Source organism: Saimiri boliviensis, chromosome 16 (assembly GCF_048565385.1).
Source record: "Saimiri boliviensis isolate mSaiBol1 chromosome 16, mSaiBol1.pri, whole genome shotgun sequence".
NCBI classification, from domain to species: Eukaryota; Metazoa; Chordata; class Mammalia; order Primates; family Cebidae; genus Saimiri; species Saimiri boliviensis.
In genome coordinates, this window is record NC_133464.1 from 5236641 (window position 1) to 5259139 (window position 22499).

At 41.1% G+C, this 22499-nt stretch overlaps 1 protein-coding gene across 4 annotated transcripts in view; it reads right to left on the bottom strand.

Annotated features, from left to right (window-relative positions):
- MYO16 (myosin XVI) overlaps positions 1-22499 on the bottom strand; it is a 695568-nt gene that overhangs the window by 414960 nt on the left and 258109 nt on the right. For all 4 annotated transcript variants that reach the window (XM_074387449.1, XM_074387448.1, XM_074387447.1 and 1 more), the window contains one exon: positions 999-1107. In XM_074387449.1, the coding sequence (XP_074243550.1) occupies positions 999-1107 (109 nt within the window). The remainder of the gene's footprint in view (positions 1-998; positions 1108-22499) is intronic.

Below are 22499 nucleotides of genomic sequence, written 5' to 3' on the forward strand. Positions count from 1 at the left end.
GTAACCGCACCTACCTTGCTTTCACTAGGAATGAGACTATTTTATTTGAGAACTCACTGCTGCAAAGTACTGATGATTATTATTCAAAGCCATCCTCAGAATGAACCTTTCTATGAAAGCAATCTGGAGGAGGCAGAGAGCACAAAGGAACAACGAGGCAGATGTGAGGTTTCCTTAGAAGCAAAAAGAGTGTCTACATAAGCTCCGTGAGGCTCTTACAAACTGTAAACGTTTCTCTGGCCAAGTGTCATTCTTGAGGGGATTGGAATTTCTTTATTGTTATTTACACCTAAACAGCAGGGGAAAAAGGGAGGGGCACGATTCTTTAGTTTAATACTATATTGGGCTCAGGGATTCTCCTATCTCCCACTTTCCCAAGGCTGCACTTACTGATGGAATTATATGCTGGGCTTGCGTAATTAAAAATCCTTTGTCAGTGAATGCATTAGGGGCTCAGTCTTATCTTCTCAGTCGAGCATCATGACCACAGGGCTTTCTTCTGATGCTCTTTGTGTTCTAAGTGTCACAAAGTGTGAATCAGGGGATGATATACACATTGCCCTTGACTTAAGCCCTCACTTCCTTGCCTATAATTCTGGCTAGGACCACCTGCTTCTAAGAGAATCCACTTCAGATGACCTTGCTCTCATTAGCTCAAAATTCAATTGCGTTTGCTTGACTTCCCTTCCCCTCCCAGGGGACAATGGATTATAATTACAAACCCAGTCCCACTAATTACAGACTTTAGATGCCTGTTAAAATCTCCCTTCTTTGTTGACCTCTAGATTTCTGCTGGCTTGCAAAAAAACTCAGTGTTGAATAAACCACAATGCAGTGCAGTGAAAGCAATATGGAGTCGAACAGAAGAAATACCATCTCCTATACCACGTGGGGAACTATGTCCATCGGAAATCATGTAAGCAGACCTGTGAAAATGAATACACACTTACAATTCTCCCAATCTATTTCTTTCTGTGGTTTTATAAATTTATGCCTACCGTTTTCTTCCAGATAGGTCAGCAGAATAGAGCTGGATTCTGTCCCTTCTACAGCATAATCTAATGGGATATTTCCATTCACGTCCTGGAGAAGGACATTGGCTCCAGCCTAACAAAAAGAAAAAAATATAACATCATATATACTGTTCAAATAAAAAGCAGATTAGGAGTTTCACTTCAATCTTAGTTGAGAAACAGATGCAGAAATAGTTTATGGTAGACTGCACCCTGAAGAATAAGGTAGGAAGCTCAAATTATTTTTTAAGACAAATATATTAAACGATTTGTGGAAACGAATGTTCTGTAAACCTTCCACTGACCCTTGCAAAACCTTGGCCCCAGCTACCTCTCCCCACCCCTTTGCTAAACCTACAATTTCTAGTCAGTGGCTGTAAACCCACGCCTTGCCTCTGCACTGGCTGCCCTATATTCGGTCTTGTTTCTAAAATAATAGAAGTGTCTGATGCCTTCAAAGATTCTAAAATCACTCTTCAAGAAATAAGCTGAACTTTGAACAATGTATTCTAAACAATCTTTAACCTCCTTGTTCTCTACAGAAATTCATCTGGGAGACCTCACACTATGATGTTTTAATCAAGGCCTGAGTTAATGACTACAGGTTGATTTTTCTCTTTCCAGAAACTGTTTTCTAACAAAATGTACGATCTACAACCTCAGTGGGTTGACTGTATTAAATACGGTTATTCCACATTTTCGCTTCCAAGGGCCCTTCATCAGCATAGCACCTCTGAGCATTCCTGCTTCACCCCTTGTCCATCTCAGCTTCAATACAAAGATAGATTTGCTTTCACTCTTCAGAAATCAGTCACATGAATGGTCACCATTGCTCCCACATTCCCTAATGAGCACCATAAAATTTATCAGGCATGGCTCACGTCATTTCTTTTAGGACATGGCACGAACATATGTCCATTGTCCAAGATTTCCCACATCCCTCTCGGTAACATGTCATTAAACTCAGGCCAGACAAAGGAAAGATTTTCCCTGTTCCTTTTACAAAATAGTATTCTGTGTTGCAATACTAGCATAGTTCTTATTCTATTCCAATTTAGGACTTTACATAAAATATAATTCACAGTTAAAATTTTATGTTAACATTTAGAGTTTTTTCTACTATTCTTTACTTGCAAAGTGGTTTTCTATACTTCAGCAAGTCTGCACACATTTCTGAATAACCACTCCAAATATATTATTGTTAAAAACCCAAAACAAACAAAAAAGTAGCTTAACATGGTAAAATATTCGGTATCTTAACATTTTCTCCCAAGATAAATTGAGTTTCTTACCTCACCATATTGAGTGTATTATATTTTCTATAACCATGTAAAGATGTTACTTTATCTGAACAGAGCAAGTCATATATTTCAGATTTTTTACTTATAAGGATGCTTATAATTTTAAGGTCCTCAAGACTTCAAATTATCTTGTTAGTACATTTAGTTTTAATTATTCAGAGTTTGAAAAAAAAAAAGAAAACCCTTACTTCAGGCATATTATTCACTAGACTTTGCTAATGATTCTTTTCCTTTAGTCTCCAAACTGCAGGAATAAGATTTTGTATTCCTGTAAGGAACATGGCCGTGCTTTGGTCAAGGATAGGCCGAGGTGAACATCCAGAGTGACTCAGTGAGTTTAGAGCAGAGGCATGTAACTCTGCTTGTTATCACAGCCACGTAGCCATAACACGGGAAGACCACGCCTTGGTCCTATGTCACTGTTGTCTGTAAAACATATAATTGCCCTGCTGACACTGTATAGGCACTGTACAATTCATTTCCACTCTGCTGATAGAGACATGCCCAAAACTGGAATAAAAAGAGGTTTAATTGGACTTACAGTTTCACATGCCTGGGGAGGCCTCAGAATCATGGCAGAAGGCGAAAGGCACTTCTTACATAGCGTCAGTAAGAAGAAAATGAGGAAGCAGCAAAAGCAGAATCTCCTGATAAACCCATCAGATCTCATGAGACTTATATACTATCGCAAGAATAGCACAGGAAAGACTGGCCCCCATGATTCAATGACCTCTCAATGGGTACCCCCATGAACACATGGATATTCTGGGAGATACAATTCAAGTTGAGATTTGGATGGAGACACAGCCAAATCATATCACTCCGCCCCTGGTCCCTCCAAATCTCATGTCCACACATTTGAAAACCAGTCATGCCTTCTCAACAGTTCCCCAAAGTCTTAACTCATTTCTGCGTAAACTCAAAAGTTTACCATCCAAAGTCTCATCTGATATAAGGCAAATCCCTTCTGCCTATGAGCCTGTAAAATCAAAAGCAAGCTCATTGCTTCCTAGATACAATGCTGGTATAGGCATCGTGTAAATACAGCCATTCCAAATGGGAGAAATTGGGCGAAACAAAGGGGTTACAGGGCCCATAGAAGTCCAAAATCCAGCAAGGCAGTCAAACTTTAAAGTTTCAAAATGACCTCTTTTGACTCCAGGACTCACATCCAGGTCATGCTGATGCAAAAGCTGGGTTCCCATGGTCTTGGGCAGCTCCATCCCTGTGGGTTTGCAGGGTACAGGCTGCCTCCTGGCTGCTTTCACGGGCTGGCATTGGGTGTCTGTGGCTTTTCCAGGTTCACAGTGCAAACTGTCAGTGGATCTAGCATTCTGGGTCTGGAGGATGGTGGCCCTCTTCTCATAGCTCCACTAGACAGTGCCTCAGCAGAGACTCTACGCTGGGGCTCCGACCACACATTTGCCTTTCACACGGCCATAGAGGTTGTCCATGAGGGCCCCACCCCAGCAGCAAACTTTTCATCTTCTGAAATCTAGGCAGAGGTTCCCAAACCTCAGTTTTTGACTTCTGTGTACCCACAAGCCCAACACCACAAGCTCTGTAAGGCCCCTTGCAGCTATGGCTGGAGCAGCTGGGACACAGGGCAGCAAGTCTCCAGGCTGGGTGGAGACAAAGCCAAACCATATCATTGTGCCCCTGGCCCCACCAAATCTCAGGTCCACACATTTCAGAGGGTGGACCTGTTCACTCTAAACAGCATTCAGACCCTGCGCCCAGTCTGCAAAACCACTTCTTCCTCCTGGGCCTCTGGCCTGTGCTGGGAGGGGCTGCCCTGAAGGTCTCTGACGTGGCCTGGAGACATTTTCCCCATGGTGTTGGGGGTTAACATTAGGCTCCTTTTCTCTTGTGTAAATTTCCATAGCTAGCTTGAATTTCTTCTCAAAAAATGGATTTTTCTTTTCAACCGCATTATCGGGTTGCAAATTTTCTGTACCTTTACACTCTGTTTCCCCTTTAAAATGAAATGCTTTTAACAATACCCAAGTAACCTCTCAAATGCTTTGCTGCTTAGAAATTTCTTCCTCCAGATACCCCTAAATCATCTCTCTCAAGTTCAAAATTCTGCAGATCTTTAGGGTGGGAGCAAAATGCTGCCTGTCTCTCTGCTAATACAAAACAAGGGTCACCTTTGCTCCAATTCCCCCAAAATTCTTCATCTCCATCTGAGATCACCTCATGCTGGACCTTATTATTTATATCACTATCACTAATTTTGTCAAAGCCATTCAACAAGTCTCTAGGAAGTTTCAAACTTTCCCACACATTCCTGTCTTCTTCTGAGCCCTCCAAATTGCTCCAACCTCTGCCTGTTACCCAGTTCCAAACTTGCTTCCACATTTTGGGCTATCTTTTCAGCAATGCCCCACTCTACTGGTACCAATTTACAGTATCAGTTCATTTTTGTGCTGCTAATAAGGACATGCCTGACACTGGGAATAAAAGGAGGTTTAATTGGACTTAGAGTTCCACATGGCTGGGGAGGCCTCAGAATCATGGCAGGAGGTGAAAGGCACTTCTTACATGGCAGCAGAAGAGAAAATAAGGAGGAAGCAAAAACGGAAACCCCCAATAAACCCATCAGATCTCGTGAGACTTCTTCACTATCATGAGACTAGCACAGGAAAGACCGGCCTCATGATTCAATTACCTTCTCTTGGGTCCCTCCCGCAAGTGGGAATTCTGTGAGATACAATTCAAATTGAGATTTGGGTGGGGACACCACCAAACCATATCAGGCATACTTACACCCAGAGAAAGACAAAGAGAGAGCCAGAACCGTCTGTCTTTGCAGCTGGACAGAGGGTAGCCAGGACACAGGGTAGCCAGGACACAGCTCTGGTTTGCTCACGCACAGAGAGAGAGTGAAGCTGCTGACCCTGAAGGCAAGGGAGAGTCGGCCATGCAGCTGTGCATGGGAATGGCTGGACCAGGCAGCTGAGACAGAGCAAACTGCAAGAGAGCTGCTGCTGAGAGAGGGAGGGCTGCTGAATAAAGCCGTATTTCACCCACCTATGCCCCACCCAACGTGTCCTTTCAGCTATCTTTCATTTATCCACCCACTTCCCTTGGACCTCAGCATGGGCTGGAACTGGACTTGAACCTGACAGTTCCTGCTCAAATATCAATTGCTAAAGAATCAATTAACAAGAGACGGAACTGCAGGGGTGTCATGACTGTTTTCAACATTAATTGAAAAATCTGCACTCCACTCATCAGGGGTAGAGAATCCTTCCCAATTCATAAATGTTCCCAGTGAAATATTACATATGCCAAACCCCTAGGCACAGGTGATAGTGAATACAATTAGGAGTCATGTATTCTAAATTACAAGAAAAACCAATAGAAAAGTAACTTGGTATTGAGAGAGATGGTACACTTAGAAAGAATATTGTCTGTGCTTTAAGAAGTCATCAGGCTCTTTCAGAGAAAGTCTGCACCTGAAGCATGGGGCTGAATGTTTTAGCTGGGTTCTTCATTGAAATTTCAACTCATGAGCCACTCACTCTCCTGAGCTGCTAAGTTACCTGGTATTATCCCCAGTATAGAAGCTGGCCTTTCTGAGAGTTGCTAGCCTTCCTGCTCACAGATCATGTTTCCCTGTCCATTGTGTTCCCAATATCTACCACAGTGCCTCGCGCATCTGAGGTGCTAGAAAAGATTTATTGAAACAAATTGAAAAATAGAGAGTCAAAAACTAAACTTAAACTAATCATTAAAAATTGAGACAAAGAATTATAATTTACATAACTTTTTTTTTTTTTTTTTTTTTTTTTTGAGATGGAGTTTAACTCTTGTTACCCAGGCTGGAGTGCAATGGTGCGATCTCAGCACACCGCAACCTCCGCCTCCTGGGTTCAGGCAACTCTCCTGCCTCAGCCTCCTGAGTAGCTGGGATTACAGGCACACGCCACCGTGCCCAGCTAATTATTTGTATTTTTAGTAGAGATGGGGTTTCACCATGTTGACCAGGATGGTCTCGATCTCTTGACCTCGTGATCTACCCTCCTTGGCCTCCCAAAGTGCTGGGATTACAGGCGTGAGCCACTGCGCCCGGCCCATAACAATTCTTTTTAACTAAATTTCCTGACCTTTATTTTCAAGGGTTTATATAGTTATAAAATCACTATACTCATACTTATCTTACCTACCTTCAATCATTCCAGATAGATGACATTTGTGAGAGACTCTTTCTTTCCTTCCCTTCATCTCTTCCTTCCTTCCTGTCTTTCTTTCTTACATTTTTCTTCTTGACGTCGGTAATTTTATGACTAACATAACCGAGAGCCCACATTCTTCAATCCATGATTGAATTATGGATTCAATCTCAATCCATAATTACTAATTTTCCAAACATTTGGAAAAATGTCTTACTTTCACTCTTTAAACAATACAAATTAATTTTAATGTACCTTCATTTTTCTTCTAAATGTTAAGTCCAGGGAATTGTTTCTCATATTGCCTTTGTGATGGTACAAACGTTGGCTAAATAAAAAGTAAAAACGAATGTTGCTACTTCTTCTGAGCTGCCACATGCAACACTTACAGGGAAAGGGCGCTTTGCTCTTCTTACCCCACCGAGGTAATCTGTGGTCAATGAAGCATTTCTGCAATTTATGGCTAGGGGCTTTGCTCTGCCAGAAAGTCTGAGACCTTGAAAATGAAATGAAGGATTTCAGGCTCCATGTTGTGCCAATCACCAGTTAAGGATCCAGGTCAACCCACGTTTTGCTCTGCCTTGGTGATGCTGGGGCTGAGCCTTCGGAGGGGCCTCCTTTACCAGTGGGAATGGCACTGGAGGGACACAGCAGGAGGAAGCCCCAGGCCTCCTTGTCACTGGAGTGTGGGGGACCCAGGGGCGCACATCCCCGGGCGAGTGTCCCTAGCAGCCCAACAGCAAGCTTATCTTGTATTCTAGCAAATGGCCCGACGATTTATACTGGCCTCCCAGAGTGAAGCTTCCTGGCATATTTTGCTGGTACCTGTTTCCTGCTTGCAGCCAGGGCCTGAGCCACCTCCCAGAAGTTTCTGGCCCCACTATGGTCACAGCTGCACCCTCTCCAATGGGGTCTGACTCTCAGCCTTGGGGAGGGGCCACTTCCAAGCCGACTCCCCCCCCCAGTTGTCACCTTCTGCCCCAGAAGCAGTATCTGCTCCCTGAATCTGCTATTCCTGCATTCTCCGGTTACCTGGATCACAGTAAGTAGTTTTTGTTTGTTTGTTTGTTTGTTTTGTTTGTTTGTTTTTAACTAGTTAGTAGTTTATTTATGGTCAATCTTTCTTTTTCAAGTGATTGGTGGAAATTCTGGATCCTGGATGGATGCTAACTGGACACCTTTCAAGAATGGGTGGTCCCAGGGGGCGGGAACAGGCCCTCAATGATAGGATTTGGTGATGGGTGTAGTGAGCTGAGTGTGATATGCTGCTGAGGCCATGCCAGTGGGAGACAGCAGCTCAGGAGTCCACAGCTTGGATTACTAAAATAATCAAGGCAATCAAGCTATCACCTGTTCGTTGTCCTGAAGGGTAAACTGAAGCAAGTGTCTTGGGAGTTATTTCTGCCATAGTAGCCAAGATTCTGTCCATTGTAGCAGAAATAATGATGACAAGGACAGTGGTGTGTCATGGATTCCCCCCAACGAGGTCAGTGGAAGTCTTACAAAACAAACAACAAACCAAGGCCAAGTCCTTTAACCATAAGCTCAAGTCATAACATGAAAACCAGAGAGGTTCGATACCAGCCTTGGGAGAATTTTTCACATTGAGAGTTCATATCGCTGAATGCTCAATAAAAAATTTAGCATAATTTTGTAGGTGGCTGAATTACAATGACCAGTGAATTCGCTCTCATCATATATTTTCTGAAAGTTCTTGTTAATTGCAGGACTGGTGTCCCGAGACCTGAAATGGCAATATCTGATTGGACTCCAGTGACACAGACAATCTTTATCTTTTTTTTCAGACGGATTCTCACCCTGTCACCCAGGCTGGAGTGCAGTGGCATGATCTTGGCTCACTGCAACATCTGCTTCCCAGGTCTGAACCATTCTCCTACCTCTGCCTCTTGAATAGCTGGGATTACAGGCACACGCTACCATGCCTGGCTAATTTTTGTATTTTTAGTAGAGATGTGGTTTCGCCATGTTGGCCAGGCTGGTCTCAAACTCCTGACCTCAAGTGATCCATCCACCTTGGCCCTGCACAGTGCTGGGATTAAAGGTGTAAGCCACCACACCTAGCTGTGAAACAGACAATCGCGAGTCCTCAAGTCACCCTGAGTATTATTCCTCTCCAGGGATGCCGCTTGACCTCCTGTGACTGAGGAGATGCTCCAATGTTTGCTTAAAAACTGTGATGACTTCACCTGGAAAAAATGCCTTGAAAGAGGATGCTCATTTTCTTCCAGTCCCACCATAACCACCCCCTGCTTCTGCTAGATTCACGCCTAGAGTGAAATCCCAGTATCCTTTGGGGAAAGTAAATACTAGGACCCTGGATGAAGCAGCTGATTCATCAAGAGAACTATGAGATTTTACATTTATATGACCTATATCTCCCTCTAGGAGCCAGAATTTCCACCAATAATTTTAATGAGAGATTGAATATGAATAATTAACAAGGAAAAAGGAAATAACTACTGGCTGTAATCTGGAGAACTCTGAAGAGTATGGGGATAGCAGATACAGGGAGCAATATTCTGTGGTTGAGGGAGACATTCTCCAGCTGTGTAGGTATGTATGTGAAATGTTCATGAACCTACATACCTGGGGAACATAGGTAAACATGGATTCCTAGAACATTAGACAAACAAAGGCAGAATACGAATTCACTTCACTGACATTGGACCACTTAGAAGAGATTCCATATTTAAGGTGGTGGCTTTGGCAGTTGGGGGACCAGGGGTCACTTCAGGAGGAAGGGGCTCCTCTCACTGGCCTGGGATGTTCCTTCTTGTTATTGCCCACTCTGTGGTACCCAGCGGTGCACGCCCTCCAGCCACGTTTGCTGCCACCCGGCCAATAGCTTCCTAATTGTCAGAACCAGCCTCAGGTACCTTTGTGAATTTCCCGACCATGCAGAGGCCACACCCACATCCTCTCTAAAAGGGTCTACCAAATTTCAGTCCCTGAGGGGTCTCTTCCGGATACTCTCCCCATGTGGGGAACAGCAGCTGCTTCCTGTATCTGTTGTTCTGTTAGTTTTCAGCATCATCTTCACTCCCACTTTGCAATTCATCTACTTTCACTAGATCATTTTTATATTAAATGCATCCTATTCAAACTCCCTTCTTTGGTGGACCTTTCGTCTTCTCCTGGACCCTGGCTAGTACCTCCGTTTTACTGGTGCATTTCTATGAGAAAGTGAGTATTGCACAGTAATACAAAGTTAATGTTCTGTGATTCAGTCCTGGGCCTCTCCTCATGAACTTTATGACCTGTTCTTAAGGTTGCTATGCCCCAGTTTCCTCACAGGTAAAAGCAAGCTTTGCTAATTAGAAGCACGACTTGGGAAGACTACGTGCATGAGACTCACGATACTTGGCATGCAGAGTTCTAAGTACACACACCCTATTGCATTTAACAAATACATTAACCCACATGGCCTGTCTGTGTCGGTGATGCTCTCAAGGCATCCGCCCACAGTTCTCCACCAGGAGCAGCAGGGCTGAACGTTTAAGGACACAAAACCAGTTCAAATCTCTGCTCAAAACTTTTCAGTCATTTACAAAGAACCAAAACAGATTGACAAGAAAAAAACAAACAAGCCCATTCAAAAGTGGGCAAAGGATATGAACAGACACTTTACAAAAGAAGACATACAGGAGGCCTGGAAATAGAAATCCCATTTGACCCAGCAATCCCATTACTGGGTATATATCCAAAGGATTATAAATCATTCTACTATAAGGACACATGCACGCGAATGTTCATAGCAGCACCGTTTACAATAGCAAAGACCTGGAACCAACCCAAATGCCCATTGATGATAGACTGGACAGGGAAAATGTGGTACATATACACCATGGAATATTATGTAGCCATCAAAAACGATGAGTTCGTGTCCTTTGCAGGGACGTGGATGAACCTGGAAACCATCATTCTCAGCAAACTGACACAAGAGCAGAAAATCAAACACCACATGTTCTCACTCATAGGCAGGTGTTGAACAATGAAAACACATGGACACAGGGAGGGGAGCACTCCACACTGGGGTCTGTTGGGGGAAGGACGGGGGAGTAGGGAGGTGGGGAGAGATAGCATGGGGAGAAATGTCAGATATAGGTGATGAGGAGGAAGGCAGCAAATCACACTGCCGTGTGTGTACCTATGCAACAATCTTGCATGTTCTTCACATGTACCCCAAAACCTAAAATGCAATAATAAAAAAAAAACTTATCAGTCATGTAACCTTAGACAAACTACTTGCCCTCTCTGACTTTAATTCTCCCAGAGAGTTGTTGCAAAGATAAAATAGGTTAATTCTGGTAAAGTATAAAAACTATTCATAATGTATTACTGGGTGCAGGGACACCTCTATAGGATAATAAGCTGTAGTGCAGCCAGCAAAATGGCTAGTGTGATCTTGTTGAAAAGATCCAGTTTTCCTGGTATTAAAACTCAGGAGAGCATGGTAAGTGCCTCTTTGAAGCAGTTTTATTGGAGTGCTACACATAAGAATACATGCATGTAGAGACAAACACCCTTAGCATAATACTCCATTCAGTAATATAGGAAATAATATAAATGCTTACTGTGCCTAGGTGAAGCATATGTTGCCACTCATTAACTAGCTGGCTACACCAAGGAGGTGTGGACCAAGGTCAAAAGGTCTGGAGCCTGTGGCATGGTGCTAACAGCTCTGGAAACTTCTAGCATAGGCCAGTGGTATCTCTCTGTATCCACCTCTGTGTGTAACCTATGCCTTAGTTTCCATGCTTTGTTCTGGAGGCCCACAACTTCCCAATTCGTGCTATGTGGAGAGTCCTCCGTCTTGCCTCCATGAATAAAATCTGGCTCTTCCCAGGCCCTATCATGGAAAAGATAAGGGTCCTTACGAAAACTGGCCACAACATTTCCCTCAATTGTGTAAAATACTTGCCTTTGGAGATAATGCCTTGACACAAAGTGGATTCTTCAAAGCTGGGCATATAGATTCCTTGGCAGGCTAGAGTGAAATATTTTTGCAAGTGAAGGCTTTACTGTTTCTCAAGTTATAACAATTCATGGAAGTTCTGTAGGAAAAACCTACCCCTAAGACTTGGGGATCCTAAACCCATTTTTGCACTGGAAGAAAGCGTGATAGAGGACAATGCTAAGGTGATGTGCTGTAAATATTCCAAAAAGCCCTAGAAAACTTGATTACTATCTTACACTTGCATACATGCAAACACCGTAATTCTTCCCTTTTGCATAAATTAATTTCATTTCAAGGTTCCTTACTTTACTGTACATTAAGATGACTGTGTACCCCACTGAGAAGGTTCACAGCTGATTTTTATCATCAGTCCAGTTAACTCGGAAGTAAATGTGCAATTTTAGTTGGTAAGGGGTCCCGCTGGAACTAAGGAGCTGACGAGACTGTGTCAAAATGTCAGAGAATCTCAGAAAATCTAGTTTTCAGCATACCAAAGGCGAGACGACCTGTGAGGTTAGGAATCAGTAGCATTTATAAGGTATTATATTAGTTCTTATTAGAAAGAAAAAAAAACTCCATTTTGAATCACTCAGGCATAGCAAATCTATTTACTAAATTTTGTGAAATGAAAAGAATCAAATTCAATAAAATTATTTTTTGACATTGCCCATTTATATAATATGAGGACTTAAAAATCTATGTGTTCTACAATGTAATTTTTCTCTTCCAAAATACAAACTTGATATTTAACATATCTTTTAAAAATGTTCTTTTTACATTTCATGTTTCATTCCTCTGAAAACTCCAGTACATAATTTTTCAGCTATGAATAAAAAAAGTGAGAGAAAAATGATCCTGAATCACTGCTCATATTGATTGATTCCTTGAGTAAATGGCTTAATACTTTCCTACAGAATGATGAGCCACACTAAACATAAATATTGATGATAATTTCATATATTGATGAGTATCTTTGACTGTACACATGTTTGTTTTATTTCAGACTATGAGAAGCAGGGGGAGTTGAGGATTTCAGAGAATTTCACACATAAAACAAATATCCGAGCCCAAACTTACTTCGTAATACAGGAACAACAGCGTCAGCCATCACGCTACAGTTTCTCAATCTTAAGTAATATTTTTAAGTGACTGACTGCTGAACTTTATAAGAACATATGGATTAGGAAGTGGGTGTGTGAAAATGATATTCAAAGTGAGAATGAATTAAAAACATACACACTTTCTCATGATGCAAGAGAACATCTTGATATTTGGTGCCCACTAACAGCCTAAACCCGAGGGTTTGTGTACGTGTGCGTGCACATACATCTTCATCATATATATTCCTACATCTAATCGCTAGATGTCAAATTTGTCATACTGACAGTACATTTTAGTTGTTGTCTTACTGAAAGAAGTAATTTCAAATTAAGAAAAGCTTAATACGGCTCCACAAAAATGCTGTATTTGTGCAACATAGAGTGTGAGGCATGTCTTTCAGTCTGGCTCAAAAAAAATCAATCAATCTTATCATAATTGATTTTCATCAGGGAAATAAAATTAAAGTTATTTGTGCAAAATCAATAGCAACCCCTCAAATACTTTCCACAGTTGAAGACTGCATAGTTCCTATGGGGAGTCCTGAGCGAATTTCCTCTCTAATTATTGAAACTGGAAGACGGCTTAACTTCCAATTTGTCCTCAACTATGTTTCTGGAGTGTTGGAGATGAAATTCAAATATATCATTCCCCGCATGAAACTCAAATATATCATTCCCCACAAATGGAAATTTAATTTACCACAAGCCATATGGCATATGAACCAAGAGGTGTACATTTCCTGTAAAAAAAAAAAATATTGGTTTATGTTATGTAATGATTTCACCTCAAATATACTTGTCGATTATTTCATTTAGTAATAGTTATTGAACACATTAATAATCAGTTCTATTTTATTATTATTTATTAATTTTGGTTTGTTTTTTTTTTTTGAGACTGAGTCTCACTCTGTCTCCCAGGCTGGAGTGCAGTGGCACCATCTCTGGTTACTGAAACCTCTGCCTCCCAGGTTCAAGAGATTCTCCTGCCACAGACTCCTGAGAGCTGGGATTACAGCTGCTCATACCATACCTAGCTAATGTTTCTATTTTTCACTAGAGACAGGGTTTCACTATGTCATCCAGGCTGGAATGGTCACATTTTAAAAGAGAATTATCTATCTAATGGCATTTTAGTAAACAAAGACGACTTTTTTGCATGCTAACACATTTTGGTAACTTTTTAAAATATCATTTCAAATTTACAGAAAGTTGCAAGAGTAATGCAAAACACCCCTATGTACCTGTTACAGTTTGAACTGCGTTTCCTCCAAAAAGATATATCTAAGCCTTACCTCCAAGTACCTGTGAATATGGCTTTATTTGGAAATAGGGTGACTATGGATGTAAGTAGTTAAGATGAGTCAGGCTGGAGTAGGAAGGGCCTTAATCCAGTCCAACTGATATTCTTGTAAGAAGAGAGAATTTTGAAAACGGACACACACGCAGGGGAAGGCAGCCACGTGAGGATGAAGGCAGACACTGGAGTGAAGCTGCCACAAGCTGGGGAACACCTGGGGCTATCAGGAGCTTGGAGATGTGAGAGGGGGAGTCCTGCTAGAGGTTTTAGAGGCATCACAGTACTGCTGACAGCTTGATTTTGGACTGCTAGCCTCTAAAACTATGAGAGAACCCATTTCTGTTGTTTGAAACCACCAGTGTGTGGTACTCTATTAAGACAACCTTAAGAAACTAACACGATACCCTTTATTTAATACAGTGGACTCCATGTTTACATATATGGAGATACTACCCCAGATTTATATGCTAATATTTTAGCTTCCAGGATTATGATGTCAGAAGGTGGGGCCTTTAGAAGATGGTCAAGTTGTGAGGTTGAATCTCTCAGGATTGGGATTGGTGCCTTTATAAAAGAGACCTTTATAAAAAGCTCTCTTGCCCTTTCTACCAGTTAAGGATACAGTGAGAAGACAGCCAACTCTGAAAACCGGGAAGCAGGCTCTCACTAACCATCACATCTGCCACCTTGATCTTGGATTTCTCAGCCTTCAGAACTGTGAGAAATAGGGTTCTGTTGTTTATAAGCCACCCCGTTTATGGTGTTTTGTTATAACAGGCCAAACAGACTAAGACATCCAAACTCACCTGCTGTTTATACTGTTCTCCATTTTTGTTCATGCTCTCTCCTCCTCCTTTTCTTTTTTTTTTTTTTTTTTTTTTTTTTTTTTTTGAGACGGAGTTTCGCTCTTGTTACCCAGGCTGGAGTGCAATGGTGCGATCTCGGCTCACCGCAACCTCCGCCTCCTGGGTTCAGGCAATTCTCCTGCCTCAGCCTCCTGAGTAGCTGGGATTACAGGCACGTGCCACCATGCCCAGCTAATTTTTTTGTATTTTTAGTAGAGACAGGGTTTCACCATGTTGACCAGGATGGTCTTGATCTCTCGACCTTGTGATCCACCCGCCTCGGCCTCCCAAAGTGCTGGGATTACAGCCTTGAGCCACCGCGCCCGGCCCTCCTCCTTTTCTTTATCACCCCCAAACTCTCTCTCTCTCACACACACCTCCCACACAAAATTTTTGAACCACTGGAAAGGTTGCAGGTATCATGCTTCTTTATCCCTAAATATTTTAGTATGTATTTTATATCTATTGTTATATTTGATAACAATAGTTATCAAAACTAGAAAATTCAACATTAACATGTTGAATTACTTAAACCACATTTAGTATTCAAACTTCATTAATTTTTCCAAGTACGCTCTTGATAGCACTTTTTTCCAAGGCTTAGGATGTAATTTGGGATCACCCATTGCATTAAAGGTCCTTTCTCTTTCGTCTCCTTCAACACTACATACCTGTTAAAGTGGCCAAAATTTAGAACACCGATGGCCACAAATGCTTGTGAGGATGTGAATCAATGGACCAGACACTCTCTTTTTTCATTTGTGGAAATGCAAAATGGTATAGCCACTTTGGAAGACAGTTTGGCAATTTCTTTTCTTTCTTTCTTTCTTTCTTTTGAGACACAGTCTTGCCCTGTTGCCCAGGCTGCAGTGCAGTGACACTAACATGGTTCACTGAAGGCTAAACTTCCTGGGCTTTCCTGCCTCCGCCGCCCCAAGTAGCTGGGAACACAGGTGTGCACCACCATTCTCACCTATTTCTTTATTTGTAATTTTTCTTTCTTTTGCAGAAACTGAGTCTCACCATGTTGTCCAGGCTGGTTTCTAATTCCTGGGCTCAAGCAATCCTTCTTCTTTATCTTCCCAAAGTGCTGGACTACAGGCATGAGCCACCACACCGGCCTGGTAATCTCTTACAAAGTAAATCTACTCTTACCCTATAACCCAACAATCACGCCCCTTGGTATTTACCCAAAGGAGCTGAAAAATTACATCTACACACACCTACACACAGATGTCTGTATGAGTTTTTCTCTCTCTTTTTTTTTTTTTTTTTTTTTTTTTTTTATAACTGCCAACACTTAGAAGCAACCAAGATACCCTTTAGTAGCTGAATGAATAAACAGTGGTACATCCAGACACTGGAATATCATTCAATCCTCTATAAAAATGAACTATCAAGTCATGAAAAGACATGGAGAAGCATTAAATGTATATAACTAAGTGAAAAAAAGCCAATGTAAAAAGTGTAAACCTTGTATGATTCCAAGTAGATGGCATTCTGGAAAAGATAAAACTATGGAGAAATTAGATTGTTTGGTAATTGTCAGGAAATGGATCAGGTGGTGATCAATGGACAGAGCACAGAGGGCCGTTAGGACAGTAAAAATGCTCTGCAGGTTTCTGTACGGGTGGATCCATGTCACTGCATTTGTCCAAAGCCATAGAATGTACACCACCAAGAACGAACCCTAATGTTAACTATGAACTTGGGGGGATAACGATAGGTCACGGTGGGTTCATCAGTTGTAACCAATGGACTGCTCTGGTGGGGATGCTGGAAACAGGGGAGGCTTTGCATGTGTGGGGTCAGGGAGTACATGTGAAATCTCTATCTTTCAAATTTTGCTGTGAACCTAAAACTGCTCTAAAAAAAAGTCTAAATAAATGCTGGCATCTAACATGAAAGGAAAAATAGAAAATAAGCCCTATAAGTGGATGTTTTATGCTTATGAATTATAGATGGTTTTTCTCTCTCCATAGCAAATGGAGTGCTGCCGTATTCATGTGCAAGTAGAAAAAAGTGAGGACTATCCTCATATGTGTATATATATATATATATATATATATCGCCATTTATATATCTATATAGATATTGATTGATAAAGTAAGAACTATCCTTTTCATCCTACTCTACTCTCCCAGTAGGGAGAGGATAGTCCTTTTCTCTGTAGTCCTCACCTTTATAGACATGTATGTGTATCTATCTATCCATCTATCTATCTGTATGTATATAGATATATAGATATAGATAGATACTTAGATCAGAAAATATGCCATGAGTATTTTGCAAGCTTTTATTCTAATAACACGGAATTATATTGTGATGCCAGAGGTTTAAAAGTACCCACTTCACCTGGACCCAACTCTCTCCATCTTCATCATTTCCACTTGCCCACAGCTCACTCTATTCTAGGGAATTTGTTGAGTAACCAATGAGAATGGTCTTTGGTTAGTGGACACCCTAGACCCTTGTTGTCTAGGTGCTGCTCTCACTGCATTCTAATGTGTAGTCCTTGTCATTGTGTGAGGGAAGTTCTTTATGTCGAGATTTGTATTGGAAATGGTTCTTACGTTCTCACTGGGCTCTCATGCCTCAGTGGCTTCATTTCCCTGTGTACACGCCCCAAAGAGTGTGATGAGGAGGTAACTCTGAGCTTTAAGATATGAACTGGAAAACGTAGGCAGCTGTGATCAGAGAGGCGGATGTGACACTGGAAGATGCTGCTGAGGAGCAGCTCACAGATTTTTAAGAAGGCACGAATGCCTCATAATTTTAAAACATCCAGATGAGGAAATTGTGTATTTCATATATATTTAATAGAACGTTTGGAAAAGTTATGAGTTTAAATACTTTGCTATTATAGAAATGCTGCTTTTTTAAAGCTTTTAAAATTATTACATTAGTACAGTTATCTAAAATTTTAATGATAGTAAAACTGAAATATATTTATAATCTCTCCAGTCAAAGGTAAATACCATTAATATTTTAATGAGTTTACTTTTTATGTGTTCAGAGACATGCTGTAAGCATTCAATGCATGTTCATTAAATGAGTACATTTATTGAAGATAAATTGAGAACATCACATGCCTATAGTTTTATGTCCTCATTTTTACTTAGTAGTTAATCATCAACATTTTCTTTTCTGTGTCACTAGGCAGTACCTAAATGACTATGCCACATTCCATTACATTTATATACCAATTCATTTAGCCATTTTATTTTTACACATTGATTTTTACATGTCACTGTTATAAATAACACTATTATACATAAATCTAGGCAATATTTCCCTTTACCCCATTTAAAGCATTTCCATCATTGGAATTACTATTATACCAAATCACATAAAATTATTAGGGTGCTTAATACATTTTTCTGAGGTGCTCCAGTGCCTCTCCCTCACTGACTTATTAACCACCTACTTAGCCCCAAATAAGGAAATTCTCAATTTCTCTCTCTTGCCATACTTGTCAGATCAGTCAGCGAGTTCTGCCGCCACTTTTCTTCCTGATGAATCACATCTGACCGTTCTCACCAGCCCTTCTTCTAATCCCTTATTGCAGAACCACCCTGTCTTGCTCAGATTGCTCTACTAGTCTCTTAACAGGTTTAGTTGGTTCTAGTTTATCAAAACCACAGCTCTTCATCAAAATCATTTGCAGAGTTAATTTTTCACAGAATAGCCAGAGGGATTTTTAAGAGACGCATTTCATTGCCTCCCTCTCTCAGTCAAAATCTGCCGTGATCCCCAGAATGAAAGCTCCCCTCTTTCCCTTGATTTCTAAGTGTCCCTGTGGATCCAGCCTTCTGCTCCCAGCCCTTTCTCTGATCATCGCACTTCCACCCACCTCTAGCGCACTCAGTTCTGGCCACAGATCTTCTTCTGTCCCTCACACACATGGCTCCCTCTGACGCTGTCCCTTCTGTTCCAACTCTCTGCACCATCCTGGCGTCCTCAAGGGTGTCTTGGAATGGCACGTTCCCTTACAGCTTCTTCCTAGAGCCACTTGTCCAAGAGCCTCTGTCCCCCACACTTCTTCACTTCGCATTCCCTTACTGTTCTAATTTCCTCCCAGCAATGATTACTAGCCAATGCGTTAAACACACATATGTTTACTAACTGATCATATCCCCTCCTGGATTGCAAGATCTGTGAGAGAATATCCTTTGGGACCTAAGGAAATAACTGTAAGTCAGTAAATTATGAATAATATTAAATAATGTATTTCCATTTTATTACCAGTAATATATTAGAACAGTTTTTAGTTGGCATCTTTAAGGCCAGGAAAAGCTACCTACCTATTTCTTTACATGGGCATGGCCATTTGTATTTCTTCTTTCATAAATTATCTGTTCAAGTGTTTTGGCTATTTATTTGAACACTGGGGTGGTATTTTTCACTAATATTAAAAAGTATTTGCCAATTTTTAGCCCTACCTCTCTGGGCCAAACAGCTCAAGCTGTTTGGAATGGCTCAGTATTCAGACATTATAAGCCATAAAAGGCTAATATAATTTAACTTCATTTTCATTATTTTTTCCCTAAACATGATCATCAAATGTATCATATTAATTGTTTTATTGAAACTCATTTCAAAGATCTATATTGGAAAACATTTTACATGATGTCTCTGTCTTATAAGGTTTTGGGGGCATGTTTGCATACTGAAGTCTCAGAGAAGCTCTGAACTTAAAAAAGTGGTTTAAGATCCTCTCAAATATTATATTTTCAAATTAATTTGACCAAAATGATTCTGCATTTTGGAAAGGCAACAATATTCACTATTCATCTATTCCTGGTGTCTCATTAATTAAACAACAAATACTGCCATTGTATAAGAAATGCACACTCCAAAGAAATAAATGGCTATTTAGATGACAGCATAAAGCCTAGGTTAGGCTTCCTACATAGAAGCAGCTCATGACAGTCTAATCTTGTATTTTCTACTACCTTGCATTCATCAAGGCAGTAGGTTGATGAATCGATTAGAAAATGGACTATTGAAGCTCCCAGAGCTGCATAATAGGAACACAAAGGAGCTGAGGAGTGCCGGAGCCAGGGGAGGTAGAAAAACATGCAAATGGACAGAGAAGAAAAACAGGAGAAGCTGCCACGTGGCATAGTGGAAAGAAACTCCACATGGCATAGTGGAAAGAAACTCCACGTGGCATAGTGGAAAGAAACTCCACGTGGCATAGTGAAAAGAAAGGGCCTGGACTCTGAGAAGCCTGGGCTGGAACCTCAGGTTTATGACACACTAGTTCTGCAACCAGCTGCAAATCACTTCACTCTAGTCTTCCATTTGCAAAGTAGAGACAACTGTGAGTATTTGATGTATACTGCAGTAAATGGTCAGTATAAGCCCATGAAATACCCAGTCCATTGCTTGGCAATATGGTAGGCAGCTAACAAATTGTCACTACACATATAAAAGAGTGAGAAAGGAAAGAAAACCATATTAAAGTGCATTTTTGCAAAGACAATCAAGAACTAATATAGTAAACCACACATTCCTCTCTGCCCGCACACTTTGGGGCTAAGTGTCAAAATCCATACTCTGAAAAACACGTTAACAGAATAAAATAGGAAAGAAGATTGGAAAATGTTCAGCCCAAGGCTGCAGGAAATGTTGAAGGCAGATTTGGTTTGTTTACCTGCCTTCTTCCCTTCATTCTTACCATGCAATGTATTTAACAAAATTGGCAATGGGGAAATCAAATAGTTTCAGTTAAATCAAGAAATGCTTGTAAGATGGTATTCCAAGAATATTGAGGCCCAGCCATGTTAACAGTTTCTAGTGTAGTGTTTACAGAAGACCAGACAAATAACAGAACACCCTCTATCACTACCTTTATTGAAAACAATGCACCATGCCCTGAGATGTATAAGAGAGCCCTTTATAAATCTGTTTCTTAAAAAATACCCAGGGCCGGGTACGGTGGCTCATGCCTGTAATCCCAGCACTTTGGGAGGCCAAGGCACGTGGATCACAAGGTCAGGAGTTTAAGATCAGCCTGGCCAAGATGGCTAAACTCTGTCTCTGCTAAAAATACAAAAATTAGCCAGGCATGGTGGTGGGCACCTGTAATACTAGCTACTTGGGAGGCTGAGCCAGAGAATTGCTTGAACCCAGAAGGCAGAGTTTTCAGTGAGCCGAGATCATGCCACTGCACTCCAGCCTGGGTGACAGAGACTCCACCTCAAAAAAAAAAAAAAAACAAAAAACAAAAAACAAAAAACACCCAGATACAACAACAACAAAATATATTTATGGAAGTTACTCTGCAAGATATCTCCAATAAATGTATTTAATTCATCAATTTCCGGGCAAATCTGTACGTAGTTTTTAAAGTGTGTATCCCAGCTACTGACCCAGGAAAGTGCTGCAGAGCTTTTTCCATCGCTTACAACCAAATCTGTCAGAATGAAAAGAGCAGTTTCCACAACTCTGCCCTTTATCTTCAAGGACAAACTCCAAAGATCTGTTAAAACTTCAGATGAATCAGGCCAGAGTCAGCAAGCTGTTTTCATAAAAAGACAAGCAAACCCATGAGTCTTTAAAAGAAAAAAACCCTGAAAATGACTGAAAAATGAATATTAGACAAAGATCCCAAAGGGCAACCAAATGCAGTCAGGAATAGCAGACGCAGATGTTGCTGGACACTATTTACCACTCTACTTTGTAAAATGTTATGTTCTTTTACTTTTAACATATATTCTATTGCATTTTAGGTTTTGGGGTACATGTGAAGAACGTGTAAGACGGTTGTGTAGGTACACACATGGCAGTGTGGTTTGCTGCTTTCCTTCCCATCACCTATATCTGGCATTTTTCCCCATGTTATCCTACCAACTCCCCATTCCCCACTGTCCTTCCCCTAGTCCCCCCACCTACAGACCCCAGTACGTGATGCTCCCCTCTCTATGTCCATGTGTTCTCATTGTTCAACACCCACCTATGAGTGAGAACATGGTGTTTCATATTCTTTTCTTTACTGAGAATGATGGTTCCCAGGTTCATCCATGTCCCTACAAAGGACAGGAACTCATCGTTTTTTTTATGGCTGCATAGTATTCCATGGTGTATATGCACCATATTTTCCTTGTCCAGTCTATCATCAATGGGCATTTGGGTTGGTTCCAAGTCTTTGCTATTATAAACAGTGCCGCAATGAACATTCGTGTGCATGTGTCCTTATAACAGAATGATTTATAATCCTTTGGATATACACCCAGTAATGGGATTGCTGGGTCAAATGGAATTTCTATTTCTAGGTCCTTGAGGAATCGCCACACTGTCTTCCACAATGGTTGAACTAATTCACACTCCCACCAACAGTGTAAAAGTGTTCCTATTTCTCCACATCCTCCCCAGCGTCTGTTGTCTCCAGATTTTTTAATGATCGCCATTCTAACTGGTGTGAGATGGTATCTCAATGTGGTTTTGATTTGCATTAAAAATATGGAACACTTCATGAATGTGCATGGCCCCTGCACAAAAATGTTACATTCTTTATTGTTGTTGATGTAGGAAATTGGTAGGAAATGCAATTTTATAAGAGTCATTCAGAAAGCAGCCCTTCTTGCTCCGAAATTTAAGCCACTAAGTGGAACTGGTAAAGAAATGCAAGGCCATTGAATTGCTATCACTTTTCACAATGCTCAGATGACATGTCACAGTGAAGGCCCCATGGCAGGTAGGGGAGAAGCTGCCAGGTGGCATGTGCACCTGCAAAAACCAGAAGAGGGAATTCTTGGTGACTAGCAGTGAATGAAGGACCC